This window comes from Odocoileus virginianus, chromosome 16, assembly GCF_023699985.2.
Source record: "Odocoileus virginianus isolate 20LAN1187 ecotype Illinois chromosome 16, Ovbor_1.2, whole genome shotgun sequence".
In the NCBI taxonomy this organism is placed as follows: Eukaryota; Metazoa; Chordata; class Mammalia; order Artiodactyla; family Cervidae; genus Odocoileus; species Odocoileus virginianus.
Window position 1 is genome coordinate 55116886 of NC_069689.1, and position 20580 is coordinate 55137465.

The window sequence follows — 20580 nt, forward strand, 5'->3', positions numbered from 1 at the left end:
TCTGTTTTTCAGGTATCCATGTGGCCCATGTATGAGCACAAGTGACCTTCATAGGAGCAGATCCTGCACACCTGGGATGTTTACAAAACACATTGAAGATGTTCACTCAGAACCTCTTTTCCGAAAAGATCTTCAGCCAATCAACCATGGGTCAGGGGTCTCAGCCTTGGTGCCACATAGTCCTCGGTCCCATGCCCCCAGATACTATCTCATTAATGAACGTGACTCTCAGCAAAAGAAACATTCAACTTTCTGGCCAGAAAGACATTTCAAGATAGACACCTCCGGAGACACTGTGGATATGTACCCCAGGAACATGAGACGGTGTGCACCCCTGGCCTCTCCACAGCTCAGTGAAGAAGAGGAGGAGGTTCCGAGGAGACAGGTGAGCAGACGGGCCTTCCACCCTCGCTCCTTGACCGACCTCCACGGGGTGCATCATTTTTATGTTGGCGAAAGTTCAGGAAGTCAGGCCCTGACTCCTGAGCTCCAGAGACCAACACATTATACATCTTGGAATGATGGCTTTGGGGGTCAACTTGACAGGCCAATGTACATGCACAAAAAAGCACGCTCCCAGAATTTCCAATACCCCCAGCACCCTCTGAAGCCCAGGGCTAAGGCCAAGTTTGAACCATCCATCACAGAATCTGACTTCATGTCAGCGGCATCCAGCAGGGACCAGCAGAACAGTGGCACCAACCAGTACTTCCAGGTCACCCACAGCCAGCCCAAGTGCCCAAAGTCTGCGGGCCAGTTTGGCCGGAGGAAGGCAATATCGAGGCAGGAGTTGACTGCAGGTCTGAATGACCTGATTTGTTCAAACGTCTAGGGCTTTCTTCTGGCATCCTGTTCCTAGAAATCACTCCTACTGGTGGAGTGTGGTGTGGTTGACAATGCATGGTCCCTCCCCTTCTGGGAAGACAGACAAACACACCCAGCAGTTGTGATCAGTGGGGCATATCCAGGCACGTCGTCTGCTGGTTGTGGCCCAGAGACCCACAGGGCCATGACTCCCTATCTACAGCAACCAAACACAAGTGGGCTGTGTTCGGGGGTCTCTGGGTCCAGACACTTTAGGAGATTGTTTCAAAAAACATCAACCTTTGACCTCCATTCAGTGTGACTCCAGATCATAAGCAAGCCAGGCAGCTCACCTAATTGCAAAACCCTTACGTGACATGTCTACCCTTGTCCTGAATCTTAGGAGTGACCTGTTTGTGTTATAATGTTCTCTTGCAGCACACATAACTCAGTCCCCCCCCTGATAAGCACCCCAAAATGAGTTGGCTGCCCTTAAAGATTTCACAGTGCTTAATTACTTCATATTAATAATCAGTTTGATAGTGACCAGAGTAATTAAAATTTATTAAGAATGTAAGATGTTGAAGCTGAAAGTCCAATATTTTGGCCACCTGATGGGAAGAGCTGACTCATTTGAAAAGACCCTGATGCTGGGAAAGATTGAAGGCGGGAGGAGAAGGGGACAACAGAGGAGGAGATGGTTGGATGGCATCACCAACTCAATGGACATGAGTTTGAGTCAACTCCGGGAGTTGGTGATGGACAGGGAGGCCTGGCATGCTGCAGTCCATGGGGTTGCAAAGAGTTGGACACGACTGAGCAACTCAACTGAACTGAACTGAAGAATGTACCATACTGTTTACCCAACTATGTATCTGTATTAGGGCTTCCCCCATGGCTCAATGGGTAAAGAATATGCCTGCAATGCTGGAGACAGGAGACAGGTTGGATTCCTGGGTCCAGCAAGATCCCCTGGAGGAAGAAATGGCAACCCTCTCCAGTGTTCTTGCCTGAAAAATCCCATGGACAGAGGAACCTGGTTGGCTACAGTCCATGGGGTTGCAAAGAGTCAGACATAACTAAGTGATGAAGCACACACATATATCTGTATTAATTAGTCAGGACCCTTGGGTTGGAGGTAACAAAATCCCCAAGGTTTATTAGTTCCTTTAACTAGGGATGAGAATCAAGCTAGCTTCAGGCTCAGCTGGACCTGGCTATCAAACATCTTCTGGATTTTGTCTTTTCACCTCTCAGCTCTACTTCTGTTTGTTGACCCTGTTTTCTCTTACTGCCAACAGGCTTTCTCCATGTAGTAGGTGAAGGAGGAATGCACAGACACAGAAAATTCCAGGTTGATGGCACCCAGCCAATAAGCCCCAAGGAAAGAACAGAGCTATACCCATTTGCACTCCTGTTTCCATGATAACTCTTTCACTTTAAATTTATCTTTTTTCTGTCTCGTCCATCAGACTGTTGAGTTCCTTTGAGAGAGGAATGGTGTTTATTCATTTCTGCAGAACTGGTAACTGATACATAACACATTTTGTACTTGTTTTCTCCCTCTCACTACATAACAAACTTAGTAACTTAAAACAACACTTATTTATCAACTCAGTTTCCATAGTTCACCTGGATGCTCAGCTAGGGTCTCAAGCAAGGTGTCATCCAAGAGCCTGCATCTCATCTGGGGCTAGGGGGTCACCTTCCAATGTTGTGTGGCTGTTGGCAGCATTCACTTCCTTGGGGTTGTAGGACTGAGGTGTTCTGCTCCCAGGGGCAGCCTGCATTTCCCTACCACATGATCCTCTCCATAGTGTGGCTGTTTGTATCTTCAAGGCCAGCAAGAAAAGGCCTTCTCACATTTGAATCTCTCTCTTGGCAAGACATGGATTATCTTTTAAAGGACTCACCTGATTAGGTCAGGCCCATTCAGGATAATGTCCTTTTGATTCATTCAAAGTTAATTAGTCAGAGATCTTAATTATATCTAAATAAATTCACCTTTACCATATAATAGAACCTCATCATGAGAGTGAAATCTTATCAGATTCACAAGTGCCAACACAACAAATTTTCAAGAAATGTACAACAGGGGCAGGAATTCTGGGGGGCATCTCAGAAGGCTGCCTATCCTAGGTATTTCATGAAACATCTGTTGAGTGTAAATGGATGGATAAATAAATGACTGGACTGGAGTAATGAATAAATTATAAATGACATGGTAACAAGATTATCTTCCAAGATCTACAGCTAATTCTAACCTCAGAGAAAAATCTAGTATAAATAATGCCATTTTAAAAATAGACAGAGGTCTTCCCTGGTGACTCAGTGGTAAAGGACCCACCTGCCAATGCAGGAACCACAGCAGGAAGAGAAGCCACTGCAAAGAAACGCCTGAGTACTGCAACTAGAGAGTGCCACAACTAGAGAAAAGCCTGTGCAGCAATGAAGACTGAGCACAGCCAAAAATAAATAAAACTTTTAAAAATAAAAAGTAGACCCAGGTTAACACTCCTCACAAAAACCATGAAAAAATGTGCAGTATTTTCACATTTCTTGACAGTGCTTAATTACTTCACATCATGCCCTCCAATTCTTTGGCTACCTGATGCAAAAAGCCAAGTCGTTGGAAAAGACCCTGATGCTGGAAAAGACTGAGGGCAGGAAGAGAAGGGGAGGACAGAGGTAAGATGTTTGGATGGCATCACCAACTCAATGAACATGAGTTTGAGCAAGCTCCAGGAGGTGGTGAAGGACATGGAAGCCTGATGTGCAGCAGTCCATGGGGTTGCAAAGAGGCAGACATGACTGAGTGACTCAACAACAACAAAATGCCCTCCCAACCACGACAGACCCAGGAGGTTGTGGCGTGTTCCAGATGAAAAGCTTACCCTGCCATGGGAACATCCCTTTGTGGTACAGGTGCCTGCAGGAATTTGTCCATGTGGGTACTCTAGTTCACATGCTTGGTCTTGGGGCTGTAGCCTAGAGCTCCCTGGGACATTGAAAAAGCCTAGCTCTGCCCCAGGCAGCAGTACCTGTGTCTGTGTGCAGGTAGGGGAGCATTCCATCCGGCAGGCCTTGCAGCATTCCTAAGAAAACACGAGTTTAGCCAATATTTATCCAGGGTTGCAGATGTGTTCATCAACTTTCAGTGAGCAACACAGCTCACATACACTCCAGCATTTAGTATCAGGTATGACTTTAATTTAGAGCAATTTAAAAGATGCAGAATAGTACAGAGACTAGTGTGACAAGCACTCATACTTCTATTATGTCAACAACTGTTGACATTTTATTTCCATCTAGTCATTTTGTTATTAAAATATTACAGATACCAAAATTTACTCTAATCCCCACACTTAGTTGCTTTCCCCTCATGCTACTAAGTTCAGCATGTGTCCATTCACCATTTGTTTACAGTTACATATGTTGTATGCATATAACTATATATGTATGAACATCCATAAACAATATGTAAGTACGTCTTAAGTAAGTACTATAATACTGCATGTATTGTACATACTTACCTTTTTAATGTCCGTTGAAGAAATAAACAGATCAAGCTCACTTATTGTAACTGCTATGTAGTGTTTCATCATGAATAAACTACACGATATTTATCCATTTCTTACTGATGGACATTGAGGTCATTCCCACTTCTTTGCAGCTAAAAATAATGTTACACTATTCTATACAGTGTCTACTGCACATGTGCCCATGATGAGTTTGAAGTGGATACTGGTACTTTTTAAAAATTATTTTTAAAAAGATTTTTATTGAAATATAGTTGATTTACAGTGTATTAGTTTCAGGTGTACAGCAAAGTGATTCAGTTACATACACAAATATATACATATATAAACAAATATATATTATATAATAATATATAATAATAATTACATATATATATATATTCTCTTTTAGATTCTTTTCTATTAGAGGTTACTACAAGATACTAAGTATAGTTTTTGTCCTCTACTACAATATACTGAGTAGAGTTCCTGTTCCAGTAAATCTTTTTTAATTATCTATTATACATGTAGTAGTGTATGTATTTTGGAGCTTCCCAGCTGGCCCAGTGGGTAAAGAATTCACCTGCAATTCAGGAAATGCAAACAGATGGGAGTTCCATTCCTGGGTCAGGAAGATCCCCTGGAGGAGGGCATGGCAACCCACTGCAGTATTGCCTGGAGAATCCCATGGACAGAGGAGCCTGGTGGGCTACAGTCCATGCGGTCACAAAGAGTCGGACATGACTGACACTAAGTGTACACATATCACTATATATAAAATAGATAAACAACAAGGACCTACTGTATAGTGCAGGAACTATAGTCAATATCTTGTAATAACCTATAATGGAAAAGAATCTGAATCACTTTGCTGTAAAAATGTTAGCGACTTAAGGATGATTCTCTTGGTCACTCCCCTGCCCCGCCTTTTTTTTTTTTTTTCTGCTGCATTGTGAGGCATGTGGGATCTTAGTTCCCTAACCAGGGGTTGAACCAATGCCCCATGGTTTGGTAGCACAGAATCTTAACCACTGGGCCACTAAGGAAGTCCATCTTGGTCATGTTAGATAGTTAGGATAGGGAAAAGGAGTCCAAAATGTCGGTGGCTAAAAGACAAGGAAGGGAGAAGCCTGCGAAAATAGAACAAAGGAAGGTCAAAGGAAGGTCTGAGGACTGGAGTGAAGACCTCAAGTAGGACAAACAGCACTCCTGGCTAAGCCCAATTTGCATGGGGCAGGCCCAGGGGGAGGAAAAACATTTAAAAGGAGGAGCCAAAGCGCTTTCTCTCTCTCTCCCCCACGTGCATATGCTCTCTCTCTCTCTCCCACGTGCGTGCACGCTTTCTCTCTCCCATGTGCATGCGTGCTTTCTCTCTCTCTCTCCCACGTGCGTGCGCTCTTTCTGTCTCTCTCTCTTTCTCTCCCCCGCGCGCTGTGGCACTCTTCTCTTTGCGTCTTTGGGTTGACACGCCCTCACGCCTTGAAGATGGATTTTCCTGCCATTATCTAAATAAAACAGAGCTGCAACAACACTGATTTGTCTAAGAACTCTAACATGGTCCATTCGAGACCTGAGAGCTATGACACGGTCTGTCCAAGACCTGAGAGCTGTGACACACCGAGGGCTTTAATGTCCGTCACTCCAAATCTTTGGTGTGATGACACAAGAACCAAGGAGCATACACTCACCTGACAGTCACTTGTTACATTTCTGGATTCATGAATGCCATGAAATTCAAAGAAAAGTTTTCTACACACCTCTAGAAGACTAACTTCCCTAATCTGTGGTAGCATTCCTGTTTTCCTGATACTCTGTAGTTGCGTTTTTGTGTTTTTCCTCCTTTTTAGGGTTCATATGTTATTGTACGTGTTTTAACCTTTGCCCATTTCATAGTAAACACTGCATATCCTTACAGGACGTGGGAATCAGTAAAGCATATGAGTCAACATGTGACCTTCAGAAATATAAACAGGTGTGGTGTGTACCATAGTTCTGCCACTTATTAGCTATGTTGCCTTGGTCACCCTTACCTGTGTGATACTCTGTTTTTAAAATTATTTATTTTTATTTTTGGCTGTGCTGGATCTTCATTGCTGCACAGGCCACTCTAGTTGCCATGCGTGGGCTTCTCATTTCAGTGGTTTCTCTTGGTGTGGAGCGTGGGCTCTAGGGCACGTGGGCTCAGTAGTTGTGGCTCCTGGACTCTAGAGCACAGGCTAAATAGTTGTGGTGTACAGGCTGAGTTGCTCAGCAGCATGTGGGATCTTCCCTGTTCAGGGATCAAACCCATGTTCTCTGCATTGGCAGATGAATTCTTAACCACTGGATGATAGATAAGTGTTGGCAGTTTCTTAACCCAGGTTGTTCAGTCACTCAGTCATGTCTGACTTTTTTCAACCCCATAGACTGCAGGCAATTGGAGACGGTTGTCTCTACCCGTGAGGGTTAAATGGCACAACACAGGTAAAGTGGTTGGGACAGTGGCCTGCCAGTGAATAAAGAAGTACCTGTATGCCGACAGAGTAGATCACCTAGCACCTGCCTGCCTAAGTAAACATGCATACAATTCTTAATCAATGTCTACGTAGAAAGCAAATACTCCATTTAGGAGCTTTTAGGATCAGAGCACTTGGACACTTGGCCCACCCCTTGGTAGTCTGGTGGTGGCTTGAGTTAGGAATCTCTGGGCCTCCTGCACCATAGGCACTTAGTTAAAATTCATCTTGGACTTCGGTGAGGTGTGCCCTGGACAACTGAGTGACTTGGAGGCCTGAAAACCTCGAGGGTGGGGCCTGATCAATGGGATCTACAGATGTCAGTCATTCTTTCTGCCCTGGTGGCTCTGAATGAGCCTCCAGCAGACTGCTAAACAGGCCAGCTGAGCAGCTCTGGTGGGCGGGTGGTGCCCAGCCGCTCATCCTGCCCTGTCCCAGGCTCTGGAGACAAAACAGATGAGAGCCTGCCCTCGGCTGGCCCTACTTCACCCAGCCCCTGCTGCCAGTGTGTGAAGACCTCGGGGATGAACAGTTCGCCTCTCTGAATATTTCACATATACCCAGGACTGGCATTTTCTGGCAGCAAAGATTAAAGTGTCTTACAGTGCTAGAAAAATTTTAAAGCCATGCTCCATTTTATAAGTATCAGTTCAGTTCAATTCAGTTGCTCAGTCGTGTCTGACTCTTTGTGACCCCATGAATCACAGCACGCCAGGCCTCCCTGTCCATCACAAACTCCCGGAGTTTACCCAAACTCATGTCCATCAAGTCGGTGATGCCATCCAACCATCTCATCCTCTGTCGTCCCCTTCTCCTCCTGCCCCCAATCCCTCCCAGCATCAGGGTCTTTTCCAATGAGTTTGTAAGTATAAAAATCTCTTTAATGTTCGATGTCTAAAAGTTACTTTCTAGAGTAAAACTTACTTTCCCTCAGCTTTGTTTTCACAGTGTTTTATCCCCAAACAAAATTCTAATAAGCTCCAGACTATGAGAGTTCAAAGCTGCGACTTTAAGAATTATTCTACATTGAATTTTTTAATGATGCTTTTAAATTTAAGAAAACCTACATGTCAGTAATTAATAGAGTAAGCAGTAGATAATGCTATAAAGTGAAAAAATGTCTTTTGGCATTACCCCCTCCTGTTAACAGTTTATTCTATGCCTTTTTAGCAGTGAATATTCCAAACTAAAGTACATATATCAACATATATAACATATATGTAGACATAGAAATATAAGCATATACAAACACAACTTGAGTTATTTCTCTTTCTCACTCAAGATATATATACATGATCTATGACATATATATTATATACATTTACTTACTGTATGCCATGCACCATTCTCATTGCTTTTTATTTATTAAATTCTTTAACCCATATGTCAACCCAATGACTTAGTATTACTATTGTTTTTATTTTCCAAATGAGGATGAAAAATTCTGGAATGGTCAATTATGTACCGAAGTCACAGCTAACAAATGGGGACACTGAGATTTGAACTAGGGCACTCTGACCTGAGCCCTGACTCTTATCTGTAGCGCCGTTCTCCTTCAACTTATATATATATATATGTATGTATATATATATATGACATTTTTCCTGTTACTACACATATAAACATTTGTCCTGTGTCAGGAAGATCCCCTGGATGAAGAAATGGCAACCCACTCCAGTATTCTTACCTGGGAAATTCTGTGGACAGAGGAGCCTGGCAGGCTACAGGTCCATGAGGCTGCAAGCAGTCAGACAAGACTGAGTGACTAAGCATGCACCCATGGGGTAGTTGGTGGGGATAAAAATTTAAATAATTTTAAGTTATTTTAGAGTTAAGGTTGAAATACCATTTTATTTCCTTACTAGAGAGTGAACTGCTCTTGAATAAAATAGTTGACTCATATTTACTCATACTTCTAGTTGCCTAGGCTCTTTTGAGCATTTCCTATCTGTTCCAGCCCCACCTTTGTTCATCTGGGCCACATTATATGAATGGCTACATAACAGTCCAATAAATGGATATCCTGTAACTTTGTTTAACCTACTGACAAATAATAGGCTGTTTCCAGTCGTAAAATCAACTTTATACACCTGTGTGCAGGAGTTGCTGGGTCAAAAAACAAATAAACTAAAATTTTAATATATTATTCTATTCCCAGAAGGTTACAAAAATTGACACTCTCACCCACAACTGTTTATCCATATGCTTACCAACATAGGGAATTAACAAACCTCTTCAGAGTTGTCTCTCAGATAGGTGTAAAAAGTGCCCCTTGTTTAAATTTGTAACTCCCTATCAGTGAGGGTGGTTCTGCATCTTCTCATATCTTTGTTAGCTGTGCTTATTTTTCTGTAGTGTCTGTTCATGTCTAATGCATCCTTTTTGTCTGTGGGGTTATTTGAAAATGATTTAGTGATTTCCAAGAGCACTTTGTACATTAAGAAAACTTCCTTTTAGTTAAAATAGGCGAATTTCCCCTCAGACTGTGCTCTGACTTTTTATGATATTTTGATGTGTTAATTTTTTAACCATGGTTAACTTACTGGTCTTAAAAAAAATACATATATATATATATGTGTGTGTGTGTATGTATTTGATGTGGACTATTTTTAAAAGTCTTCATTGAATGTTACAATATTGTTTCTGCTTTCTGTTTTGGGGTTTTTTGACCCAAGACGTGGGATTTTAATTCCCTGAACAGGGATCAAACTGATACCCTCTGCATTGGAAGGCGAAGTCCTAATCACTGGACCTCCAAGGAAGTCTTTTTTTTTTTTTTTTTTGTGGCTTCAAGGAACATTCACATGCATTACTTCACCTGGCATTACTTCGCCTGGCATTACTTCACCTGGCATTACTTCGCCATCACACTGGCATGGGACAACATCTACCATGGTCTTGCTTCACCTATAAGCAAACAGACTGAGTGACTTGCTCAAAAGCACACAGTGAATTGTGCATGAAGCCAGGTTTAGAACTCTCTAATTCCGCATCCGGCCTCTCAACACCTGGCAGTCCATCACATCTTCCATGAAATGGTTTCAAGTAGTCATTTTCTTTACACCATTTTTTTAAAAACTTGAGATGAAACAATATGCACCCAAAACAGAAAATAAAAACTGATCTCAGTGTTGATCTTCTCAAATATTTAGTTGGTTATAGCTCTGAAAAGGGGGTCCCGGGTGGCTCAGTGGCTTCCCTTGTAGCTCAGTCAATAAAGAGTCTGCCTGCAGTGCAGGAGACCTGGGTTCCATTCCTGGGTCAGAAAGATCCCCTTGAGAAGGAAATGGCAACCCACTCCAGTATTCTTGCCTGGAGAATCGCATACACAGAGGAGCCTGGCAGGCAGTGTCTAGATAGTGTGTCTTGATAGTCTATGGGGTTGCCAGAGTCAGACACGACTAAGCACACACAGCAGCAGCAGCTGCACTTGGGCTCCATCCCTGGGTGGGGAAGATGACCTGGGGAAGGGAATGGCAACCCACTCCAGTGTTCTTGCCTGGGAAATCCGATGGACAGAGGAGCCTGGCAGGCCACAGTCCATAGGGTCGCAGAAGAGTTGGATACGACTGAGGGATTAAACGACAACAACCACGCAGTGACGGAGGGAAGGAGCTGAGGGGATGTGATCTCCACTCACTCCCCCAAGGTGGAGGCCACCAGAGGCACAGAACTCTGCCATCTCTTAGCTGCGCCCAGCTCCGTGCCAGATGCCAGCGCATCCCAGTGTCTCCCAGACATCCCTTAGAGGTCTTTCAGGCACCTCCTACTGAATAAGACCAGAACTGAACGCACCATGTCCCCCCCAACCCTGTCTCTGGCCTCCCTCGCAGTTAAGCTACCAGTGGCTCAAGCCAGGAGGTGGGAGTCATGAGCTTCCTACTCCTCCAGTCTCCACCATCTGTCACAGAGATCTCTATGTTCTAGCTTTCTAAACACTTTCCGAGGGTCCTCCTCTCTCCACCTGCACCACCACCCCCTGCTCCAGGCCACCCCCATCTCTCCCATGACCGCTGCAGCTTCCTAACTGCCCCCACCTCCACCCCCGTCTCAGGGCACACTGCCTCTCCCACCCCTACAACAGCCGCCCTAGAAAGGAATATCTGATTGCAATTTCACCATCATCCGCCCTGGCAGAAAGCCTCTGCGCACTCAAGACAAAAGTCCACTATGCTTACACAAGCCTACGACGTCGTCCAAGACCTCTTCCCGCCCTCTTGGCTCTCCACCACAGTCCCTCCCAGGTTCCGGCGGCCCCAAGCCCCTCCCTGAGCTGGGACGTGCTAAAGGCGGATCCCGCTGGACCTTGCAGGGGGCGCCCTGGACCAGCCCAGGCTGAGCTCGTAGTGCGCGCTGCAGGGCCGGTCTATCTCTGGCCCTGCTAATCTCAGAGTAGGGCGGGACCTATCAGACGGTCTAAACCAATCCTAGATCGGGGGCGGGGCTGGGGCGGGACTCTGGGCTCCAAGCCAAGCCCCGGTTTTCCGGCTTTCCAAACCCAAGTGCGGGGCCGCAACCGCACACCCCGCCTGCGACCCCTAGGCCTCGCGCATCTTTCCGCGCAATGGACCCGGCGACGGCCGCGCAGGTGAGCGAGGCGGTGGCGGAGAAGATGCTCCAGTACCGGCGAGACAACTCGGGCTGGAAGATTTGCCGGGAAGGCGTGAGTGAGGAACGGGGCAGAAAGGGGTCGTGGGGCCTTTGCTCACTGGTGCTAGGGTCTCAGAAGCCCCTAGGCTCCTCCTCTCCCAAGAGGTTTTCTGCATTCTATTCCCTGGAGCTAGATTGAAGAGGAGATTCCACTGGGGGTTATTTCCTTAAAAAAAAAAAAAAAAAAAAGGGCCAGTTGTGCACACAATGACCCCCGGGGGTTGAGTGTGTGTCCATTTCACTAAATGACTTAGCCAAGGTCACCTGCTGGCAAATGGTTAGGGTGGAGCGGGAAGCACCAAACAGACCTAAATTGTCTGAGAAAACAAGATGCATGATGGTTTTTAAAGTGATTTGAAAATCTCCAGTGCTCTAAAGCTCTTCCAGTAGCCACACGAGATCCCTTTGTCCACTGCATCCTCCTGGAGGCAGCTTTGTTCAGGACTAGTCCCCACTCTGTCACAAATCAGTTGGGTCTCACTTTGGAAACTTGCATCTATTGAGGCTCTTGACTTTTCTTCCATAAAACAGGGGATCGGGCTCTATCTCCCAAGAGCCCTTCTAGCTCTAAAATTGTGCGATTCTGTGCCTTTTGACAGAACGGAGTTTCAGTTTCCTGGAGGCCATCTGTGGAGTTTCCAGGGAACCTGTAAGTGCATGCCTTGCTCAGAGCTCCTTAGGGTGTCACACCTCTCCTGATGTTTCTGTGGGTTTGCTTCCTCTGAGACGGCAGTCCATCCTAGCACCTGGAATCAACTTGCCAGTCATCCTTCGGAAAAGCTTCTGCATCTAACTAAATCATTTCCTCAAACTGTATTCTTGTGAAAGCTTAGCATCTGTCTGTTTCTGCAGGCCCATGGGGAGGTGGGCCAGTAGATGTCAGCCCCTTCTCTGCAAGGCTGTCTTAAAGAAGAGTGGCACACATGGCTTCTAGTCCTTCTGCGTAATCCCAGGATAAACAAGTCTGGTTGATGCCTTAGGGTCAATTGCTCTTTGTGCTCCAGGTACAGAGGAAAAGGCATTGTGAACGGGACACCAGAGCAGGTGTGGGACTGCGTGAAGCCACTTGCTGGGACTTTACGAGCTCAGTGGGATGAGAATGTGAACAGTTTTGAAATTATTGAAAGCCTCACTGATGTAAGTCTTTCCAAGCACTGTTATCCAGAGACAGTAAGCTGACTCTGTCCCCTCTGTGAAGGGTCAGTGACACCTTTAGGCAAGGGGTTGTTGTTTTGTTGCTAAGTTGTGTCTGACTCTTTGCAACTGTAGCCAGCCAGGCTTCTCTGTCCATTGCATTTCCCAGGCAAGAATACTGGTGTGGGTTGCCATTTCCTTCTCAAGGAATTTTTGACGACTCAGGGATCAAACCTGCCTCTCTTGCATCTCCTGCATTGGTAGGTGGATGCTTTACCACTGTGGCACCTGGAAAGCCCTTAGGCAAGGGGAGTGCCCAGCAAATAGGTTGTGCACTGTTCAACACTTAAACCCAGCTTCAGCCCAGGTATAGGTATGTAACAGTGAGACCCAGAGAGGTAGAGCTGCCCTAGACAGAGCTGAGAGAACCCTGCAGTGGCTAATGAAGGCAGGAGTGCAGAGTGAATGTGAGCTCTGAGAATGGTGAAGCAGCCTGGATTGGACGCATCAGCTCTAGTTTGAAATACTGCCCTTTGATGGGACCATGATAATGAGTCCTGGCCAAAGACTCAGGATCCTCTGCCAGCTGTGAGGCTGTGCTGGGGGAAAATTATGGATGCCAGGTTCTCTGCTGATAAAATATGTGGTATCTAGCCTAGTGCTGCCCAGTAGAACTTTCTGCTGTGATGAAAATATTCTACAACAGCGCTATTCAATACAGTAGCCACTGGCCCCAAGTGGCCACAGACATTTGAAAGGTGTCTAGTTTGAAGAAATAGTTAATTTTATATAATTTTCATTATTCAGTGTAAATTTAAATTGCCATGTGGAACTTGTGGCTGCCATATTGGACAGCAGAGATCTAACTGGTCCTGCCCTGGGATCCTCTGTAGTGTTAAGCATGTGTGTGTGTGTGCTAAGTTGCTTTGGTTGTGTCTGACTGTTTACAACCCCATGAACTGTAGCCGCCAGGCTCCTCTGTCCATGAGATTTCCCAGGCAAGAATGCTGGAGTGGGTTGCCATTTCCTCTTCCAGAGTGATCTTCCCAACCCTGGAATTCAACCCGGGTCTCTTGCATTGGCAGGTGGATTCTTTACCACTGAGCCACTTGGGAAGCCCCGTAGTGTTAAGAATCCACCTCATTTTGATTATAGAAGTTAAGGAGGAAAAAAAAAAAAAGAGCCAAAAGAAATGAAAAAGTACCTCTCCGCCCCGGGTCGCCGCAGCCTCCACCACTTTCAGGCCTAGTAGCCTGAAGCAAAATAGAAAAAAAAGATAAAAGAAATGAAAAAGTTGCCTTGAGGAAATGTTGGTTTTTTTTTTTTTTTGAATAGTGCCTTGATTTTGACATCTGTGGACCTAGTACCCTCTTGGGTGCTTCTATAGCAGGTATTAGGAAACCTCAAGCCATAATTCTTTACTACTTGATCGGCAGGAGCCAAGTATTCTTAACCTTCACCAGGAATTCACATTTCAATTCATCATCACAGGAGTTTATGTCAGTGTTTTGTGAAGGGTGAGGCACAAGGTGATAGGTCTTTAACATTTGAAGCTGAAGTTCAATCACACCTAGTGAGGTCACTCCATTTCAAGCCTTCAATCTCTCTGATAACTTGAAGCAGAAAGTCTCAAGGGCTGATGTGCCTTTGACACCTTGCTAATCTCCATGATGACAGACAGCTGGCCTCAGGCCCAGAAACAGAACCCAAGAATTCCGTGTGTGTGTGTGTGTGTGTGTGTGTGTGTGTGTGTGTTTGTAGCAGTTGTCTTTTATTTATGCCAACTGATACCTTCTTTTTCACTTCCAGCAGTTAGCTTCCTTTTAAAATAAGTTTAAGTTTTAAAAAGTGAACACATTTAGATAAAAAATATTAAGTGAATGGGCTTCCCTGGTGGCTTAGATGGAAAAGAATCTGCCTGCAATACAGGAGACCTGGCTTCAATCCCTGGGTTGGGAAGATCCTCTGGAGAAGGGAATGGCTACCCACTCTAGTATTCTGGAGAATCCCATGGACAGAGGAACCTGGCAGGCTACAGTCCATGGGATCACAAAGAGTCAGACACAACTGAATAATTAACACACATTAAGTGAATAATGGGATAGGCTCTCCCTGGGACTGTCCCATCTTGGGGCCTGATCTTATGACTCTGAAAGGACTGACATCCTGCTGGAGTAGGGGAACCATGGGATAAAGCATGGGCTTGGGGCGTCCTTGACTTGTAAAGTGGGGGAATGGACTTGGTGGAATATTCTGAGACTGGGTGAAGTTCTAGGGGTGTTCCCTTCCAGGGCTGGGACTGGGGGAAACCAGAAAGCTGTGCAGGACACATATTTAAGGAGGCACTGTTCTCAGGGTTGGGCAAGAAGAGCAAAGGCAGCCTAAGAAAGGAATGGCCTCTCTTGCCTCAGCCTAGACTCGGCCAAGTTCAAGTCTCTCCTCTCCACCCTGAGCTTTGCAGTCAATTCCTTCATCTCTACAAACCTCAGTTTTCTTCTTTGGTCAAATGGGTAAATGAAACGAGTTTCTCAGTTGTGCGGGACCACTGAGAGCATTGTCCATAGACTCAGTGGACATGAGTTTGAACAAACTCTGGGAGATAGTGAAGGACAGGGAAGCCTGGTGTGTGTTAGTCCATGGAGTCGGTGCAGAGAGTCGGACAAGACTTAGTGACTGAACAATGCAGAGCTTTGTCCAGCCAGACTCTTATTACATGCTCCACCAGTGACAACTCTCATGATCCTTTTTATTTTTTAAAATATTTATTTGTTTTTACTTTTGCCTGAGTCAAGTCTTAGTTGCCGCAGGCCAGCTCTTTGTTGCATCATTCGGGCTGCCCTTGTTGCCCAGGTCACAACCCAAGATTTTGCCAACTGGGTGTGTTCCCGTGACCCTTGGCACCTCCATCCGGGGAAGTTCACTCCAGACCCTCTAGGTCACAACGCCACCTTGCTGTCAGTGCTGTTCCCGTCTTCCAGAGCCGGGGTTATTGGGACCAGATGCAGGGGTGGGTGAGCTCCGAGGAGTCAGGGCAGGGAGCAGACACCTCGCCATTGCACGCAGCTGGAGCCCTCTTTCTCTGACAGACCCTGCTCTTCAGTAGAACCACCACGCCCTCAGCTGTCATGAAGCTTATTTCCCCCAGAGACTTCGTGGACCTGGTGCTAGTCAGGACATATGAGGACGGCACCATCAGTTCCAACGGTGAGTGACGGTGGCCCTGCTTTGAGGTGTTAGTGGGCTGCTGGTCTCTGTCTCCCTCACACCCACCCAGTTCCTCAAAGAAAGCCCACCAGCTAGAAATCCCTGGGGCATGCACAGCCTGGGCTCGTTTTTCTGTGTTCCCCTCCCCTTGTCAGGTTTGGGGGGATTCTGTGCCAGGGAGATCTGAGATGAGAGCATCTATACACATTATTTTAGTTTGAAGATACAGATTACATCAGCACTCTGTTTTCATTCCTGCTGAGGTGCATAGTTCGTACCCCAGACACGTGGGCTATGGTTTGGCTCCAGGGAACCCCAGGGTGTGATGATCCCCTGCACCCATGGAGCACCTTCCCATGAGGACTGTGGCGCTGTCAGCTCCCCCACTTCCAGCCAGAAGCAAAGTTCCTGCCTCTGCACTTTTTACGGTTCCTCCTGCAGAAAGTGCTAGCCTGGCTGCTGTCCTGAATATCCCATGTGGGGGCAGGTGGTGGCACGTCCACACCTCTGTTGGCTGGGATTTGAGAGGGGGACCTTCTTCCTTCTACCCTCAAGCCTGACGTCTGAAATTTTCTCTCTTTTAAAAAGATAAAATTGTATTTATTTGGCTATGCTAGGTCTTAGTTATGGCATTTGGAATCTAGATCCCTGCACGTGTGTATGCTCAGTAATGTCCAACTCTTTGTGACCCCCTGGACTGTAGCCCACCAGGCTCCTCTGTCCATGGGATTCTCCAGGCAAGAATATTGGAGAGGGTTGCCATGCCCTCCTCCATGGGATCTTTCTGACCCAGGGATGGAACCCACCTCTCCTGCATTGGCAGGTGGGTTCTTTACCACTGGGCCACCAGGGAAGACCCTGAAATATTCTTTCCTCTAATACACTGGCAGGTTGGAGAGGGTGTGTGTGCATGTGTGAGTGCAAAAATGTGTAGGCACACATATGTGTGAACGCGTGTGTGCAAGGGACAGTGGGGCAGCAGTAGGGAGAGCTCAGGCTCCAGGTGACTGGTCTGCATACACTCTGGGTGCCTGGTAAGGCCCTTCAGCCACTGGGGCCCGATTGCCCAAAGCTGTAGCTCCCTGACCCTTTACTCTCTCTTCCAGCTACCAATGTGGAGCATCCATCTTGTCCCCCGAAACCGGGTTACGTGAGAGGATTTAACCATCCCTGTGGTTGTTTCTGTGAACCTCTGCCAGGGTAAGGACAGCCTCCAGAATGAATGACGTGCCAGGACCTCACTGCAGCTTCACTGAAGATGTCCTGTTGTTGTTGTTGAGTCAATCAGTCGTGTCCGACTCTTTGCAACCCCAGGGACTGCAGCATGCCAGGCTGCTCTGTGCCTCACCATCTCCTAGAGTTTGTTCAGACTCACGTCCACTGAATCGGTGATACCATCCAGCTGTCTCATCCTCTGCCTTCCTCTTCTCCTTCAGTATTTTTCTAGTAAGTCAGCTCTTTGCATCAGGCGGCCAAGTATTGGAGCCTCAGCTTCAGCATCAGTCCTTCCAGTGAATATTCAGGGTTGATTTCCTTTAGGATTGACAGGTTTCATCTCCTTTCTGTCCAAGGTGGAGGATGTTCTACTCAATGGCAACATTAATGATGATTCCCAATAATTAAAATGCCTTACACCTCTGGAGGCCTTGCTGTTACAGTCTGTGCAGGGTCACAGGCTGGCCATGTAGGGTCTGGGCACCCAGTCTTCTTGGGGTTCTGAGAGCGCTCCACCAGCTGGGACCAGCCAGTAGCTTAGCTGTCACCACCCTCAGTCCCCCCACTGGTGCTCATCTTGTGTCCCCTCAGTGAGGAATGAGGTTGAAATGCTCTGGCCTAATGGGTGATTGAGAGCACAGCATGAGTCAGCCCCAGAACTGAGCTCAGAAATGGTTCTGTCCCCATGTTCTCACAGGTCATGGCCAGGTTTGGTTTTTATTTTTATTTTTTGCCATACCGAGCAGCATGCAGGATCTTACTTCTCATATTTTTGGTCTGAGTCTCCATTGTTACTGTTTAGTCACTCGGTTATGTCCAACTCTTTTGTGATCCCATGGACTGTAGCCCGCCATGCTTCTCTGTCCATGGGATTTCCCAGGCAAGAATACTGGAATGGGTTGCCAGTTTCTTCTCCAGGACATCTTCCCGACCCAGCAATCAAACCCACATCTCCTAAATTGGCAGGTGGGTTCTTTACCACTGAGCTATCAGGGAAGTCCTCATTTACACTCTTCAGTATTATTCAGGGCATCAAAGTGTTTTGTTCATGTGGATTATATCCATCAATATTTACTATATTTGACATTAAACCTGGGACATTTTAAAATATTTATTTTAAAATAATGATACATTCATTAGAAGTGACTCATTGGAAAAGACCCTGATGCTATGAAAGATGGAAGGTGAAAGGAGAAGGAGATGGTGGAGGATGAAATGGTTAGATAGCATCACCAACTCAATATGAATTTGAGCAAACTCCAGGAGACAGTGAAGGACAGGGAAGCCTGTTGTGCTGCAGTCCAAGGGGTTGCAAAAAGTCAGACATGATTTATCGACTGAACAACAACAACAGCAATTACATGATAACATAAATATTGTTGTGAAAAATAACTATATTTTTCAAAATAAAAAAATAGTGGAGAGTGGCCTTGTTTTACATTTGAGGAAATATTAATGTCAGGCTTACTAGAAGCTCACATCTGCTTCTACATTCAGTCTGTTGTGATGCACACATCAAAGAGCCTTTGGAAACTGCCCCCCACCACCGCCCCAGCAGCGAAGCTGTTAACAATTCCATTCAAATAAAATTCTCAGGAACCTCCCTGGTGGTCCAATGGCTAAGACTCCATACTTCCAATACAGGGGATGCAGATTTGATCCCAGGCTGGGAAAGTAAAGATCCCACATTCTGTGAGGCATGGCCTCCAAAAATTAAAAATAAATAAATAAACAAATAAAAATGCTTGGTCTCCACAAAGCCCATGCCTTCGTTGTGCTGGCCATGGGAAAAATTTGTGAGAATAAAGTACAGGCTGAGAGAATGGGAGTGGAAAGGCAAATGACATCTTAGTGCTGTGAGAAAAATAGCCTTGACTTTGAAAAGCCCTTGAAAGGGTGTTAGGAACCCCCAGGAGTTGCCAGACCTCTCACAGAATCACTGCCCTCAATGGTCGGAGGGCAGCATTGTGTCTCTTTCTCCCAGGACCCAGAACTGGAGTAAATTCTCTGAAAGACTTTCCCGAGTGAATCAGGCACAGGGAATGAATGGCCTTGCTGGGATGGAAATGGGGGCATGTCCTCGCTGGCCGTCCATGTGGGGCCAGGGAATCATGCTTGAGAGGACCCGCTTCCATCCTGAAAAGAGGCAGGCCCAGAGGGGACCCCTGGGCAGTGAACCCAGCAAAATCCCTGGGTTTGGACCACTTCCCTGAGTGGGCCTCGGTTCTAGATACCTAACAGCCCTATTTTTGTTTTCACAGGGAGCCAAACAAAACCAGCCTGGTCACGTTCTTCCAGACCGACCTCAGTGGTTACCTCCCACAGGGCGTGGTGGACTCCTTCTTCCCCCGCAGCATGGCTGGGTTCTATGCCAACCTTGAGAAAGCAGTGAAGAAATTCTTCGGCTGACAGCCTGGCCGGTTGGCCGAGAACTGCCATGGCTCGTGCAGAAGGGCAGTTGTTGGGACACCCCTGGAGAGCCTGGGAGCACATGGGCTCCTTTGGAAGACATCAGCCAGGGGCAACCCTGGGTCCCCTGCTCCTCCATCTACTCGGGTGGGGCTGTTGTCATCCAAGTACACCTTCTCCGGCAGGTGCATCTGAGCCCCTGACCACCAGACGGGGACTCTGCCTGGGCACTGTGGGACACACTAGGGTCCAAAGCCTTCCTCTGCCGGTCACTCCCCCAAAACCTGGCTCAGCCCCTTTGTTGCGTCCGAGCTCTCAGTCCTGTACCACAGACCCCTAGATGTATGGTGCTGCGCCAGCCTTCCCCTTAAAGACGTCAACTTGATGTTTAAAAAATGAGATGAACCTTCAGGAAAAACACTTTCAATATTCCTTTTGTTGTCTCTTTTATTCAAATCATTTTTCTTTCTTTTCCCCCTGCATGAGTTAAATTTCATGTGCCCCAGGGAAACCAGGCAGTTTGAATCTGGCCCTGGAAGCACTCTGGAATTGATTCTGGATGGAGCAAGCCTACAAGTGGGATTTGAGCAGAACCTCCCCTCCCTTGGGCATTTGCCTTTTCTTGTCCTTGGTTATGGAAGGTGGAGCAGGAGTCTTCTGGCCTCCAAGCCCTGGTAGGGCCATACGGCTGTTACCAAGTCCATGGGATTTCCCAGGCAAGAATACTGGAGTGGGTTGCCATTTCCTTCTCCAGGGGAGCTTCCCAACCCAGAGATCAAACCCATGTTCTCTTACATCGGCAGGCAGATTCTTTACTGCTGAGCCACCAGAGAAGCCCCGGTCAGGGGATACTAGGTGTTGCTAATCAATTTCCTTGCCCCGAGCTCAGCAGTCAGGCACTAAGTAATGACCACAGCGGTAGCCTCCCCACAATGTTCTGTCTGCATTTAAAAGCATCCTGACCTCTTGTGCACATGCTTGTTGCTCAGTTGTGTCCGACTCTTTGTGAATCCACAGACTGTGGCCCACCAGGCTCCTCTGTCCATGGCATTCTCCAGGCAAAAATACTAGAGTGGGTTGCCATAACCTCCTGGCAGGGAATCAAACCCAAGTCTCTTGTGTCTCCTGTATTGCAGGCGGATTCTCTACCT

General features: G+C 46.5%; 2 protein-coding genes across 3 annotated transcripts in view; both read left to right on the forward strand.

Moving 5' to 3' along the window:
* The window catches only part of TMC3 (transmembrane channel like 3), a 51790-nt gene extending 50440 nt beyond the window's left edge, over nucleotides 1–1350 (forward strand). The window contains exon 22 of the mRNA XM_070478217.1: nucleotides 13–1350. Within this exon, the coding sequence (XP_070334318.1) occupies nucleotides 13–832 (820 nt within the window). The 3' untranslated portion in view covers nucleotides 833–1350. The remainder of the gene's footprint in view (nucleotides 1–12) is intronic.
* A 9951-nt stretch (nucleotides 1351–11301) lies between these two features.
* On the forward strand, nucleotides 11302–19861 carry STARD5 (StAR related lipid transfer domain containing 5). Of its 2 annotated transcripts, none has more exons than XM_020871216.2 (6): nucleotides 11302–11405; nucleotides 12067–12116; nucleotides 12472–12604; nucleotides 15688–15805; nucleotides 16912–17005; nucleotides 19282–19861. In XM_020871216.2, exons 1-6 carry the CDS (start codon nucleotides 11382–11384, stop codon nucleotides 19427–19429), a joined length of 567 nt encoding a protein of 188 aa, XP_020726875.1. In that variant the 5' UTR covers nucleotides 11302–11381; the 3' UTR covers nucleotides 19430–19861. The 2 variants fall into 2 exon arrangements, with proteins under 2 accessions (XP_020726875.1, XP_020726873.1); XM_020871214.2 differs by having other exon boundaries at nucleotides 11304–11480.
* Nucleotides 19862–20580: the final 719 nt, after the last annotated feature.

Coding starts and splice junctions, on each gene's coding strand:
- STARD5 (XM_020871214.2), top strand. CDS start 11,382: ATGGACCCGGCGACGGCCGCGCAGGTGAGCGAGGCGGTGGCGGAGAAG. Junction 11,481..12,066: donor GGAAGATTTGCCGGGAAGGC/GTGAGTGAGGAA, acceptor GCCTTTTGACAG/AACGGAGTTTCAGTTTCCTG. Junction 15,806..16,911: donor CGGCACCATCAGTTCCAACG/GTGAGTGACGGT, acceptor TCTCTCTTCCAG/CTACCAATGTGGAGCATCCA.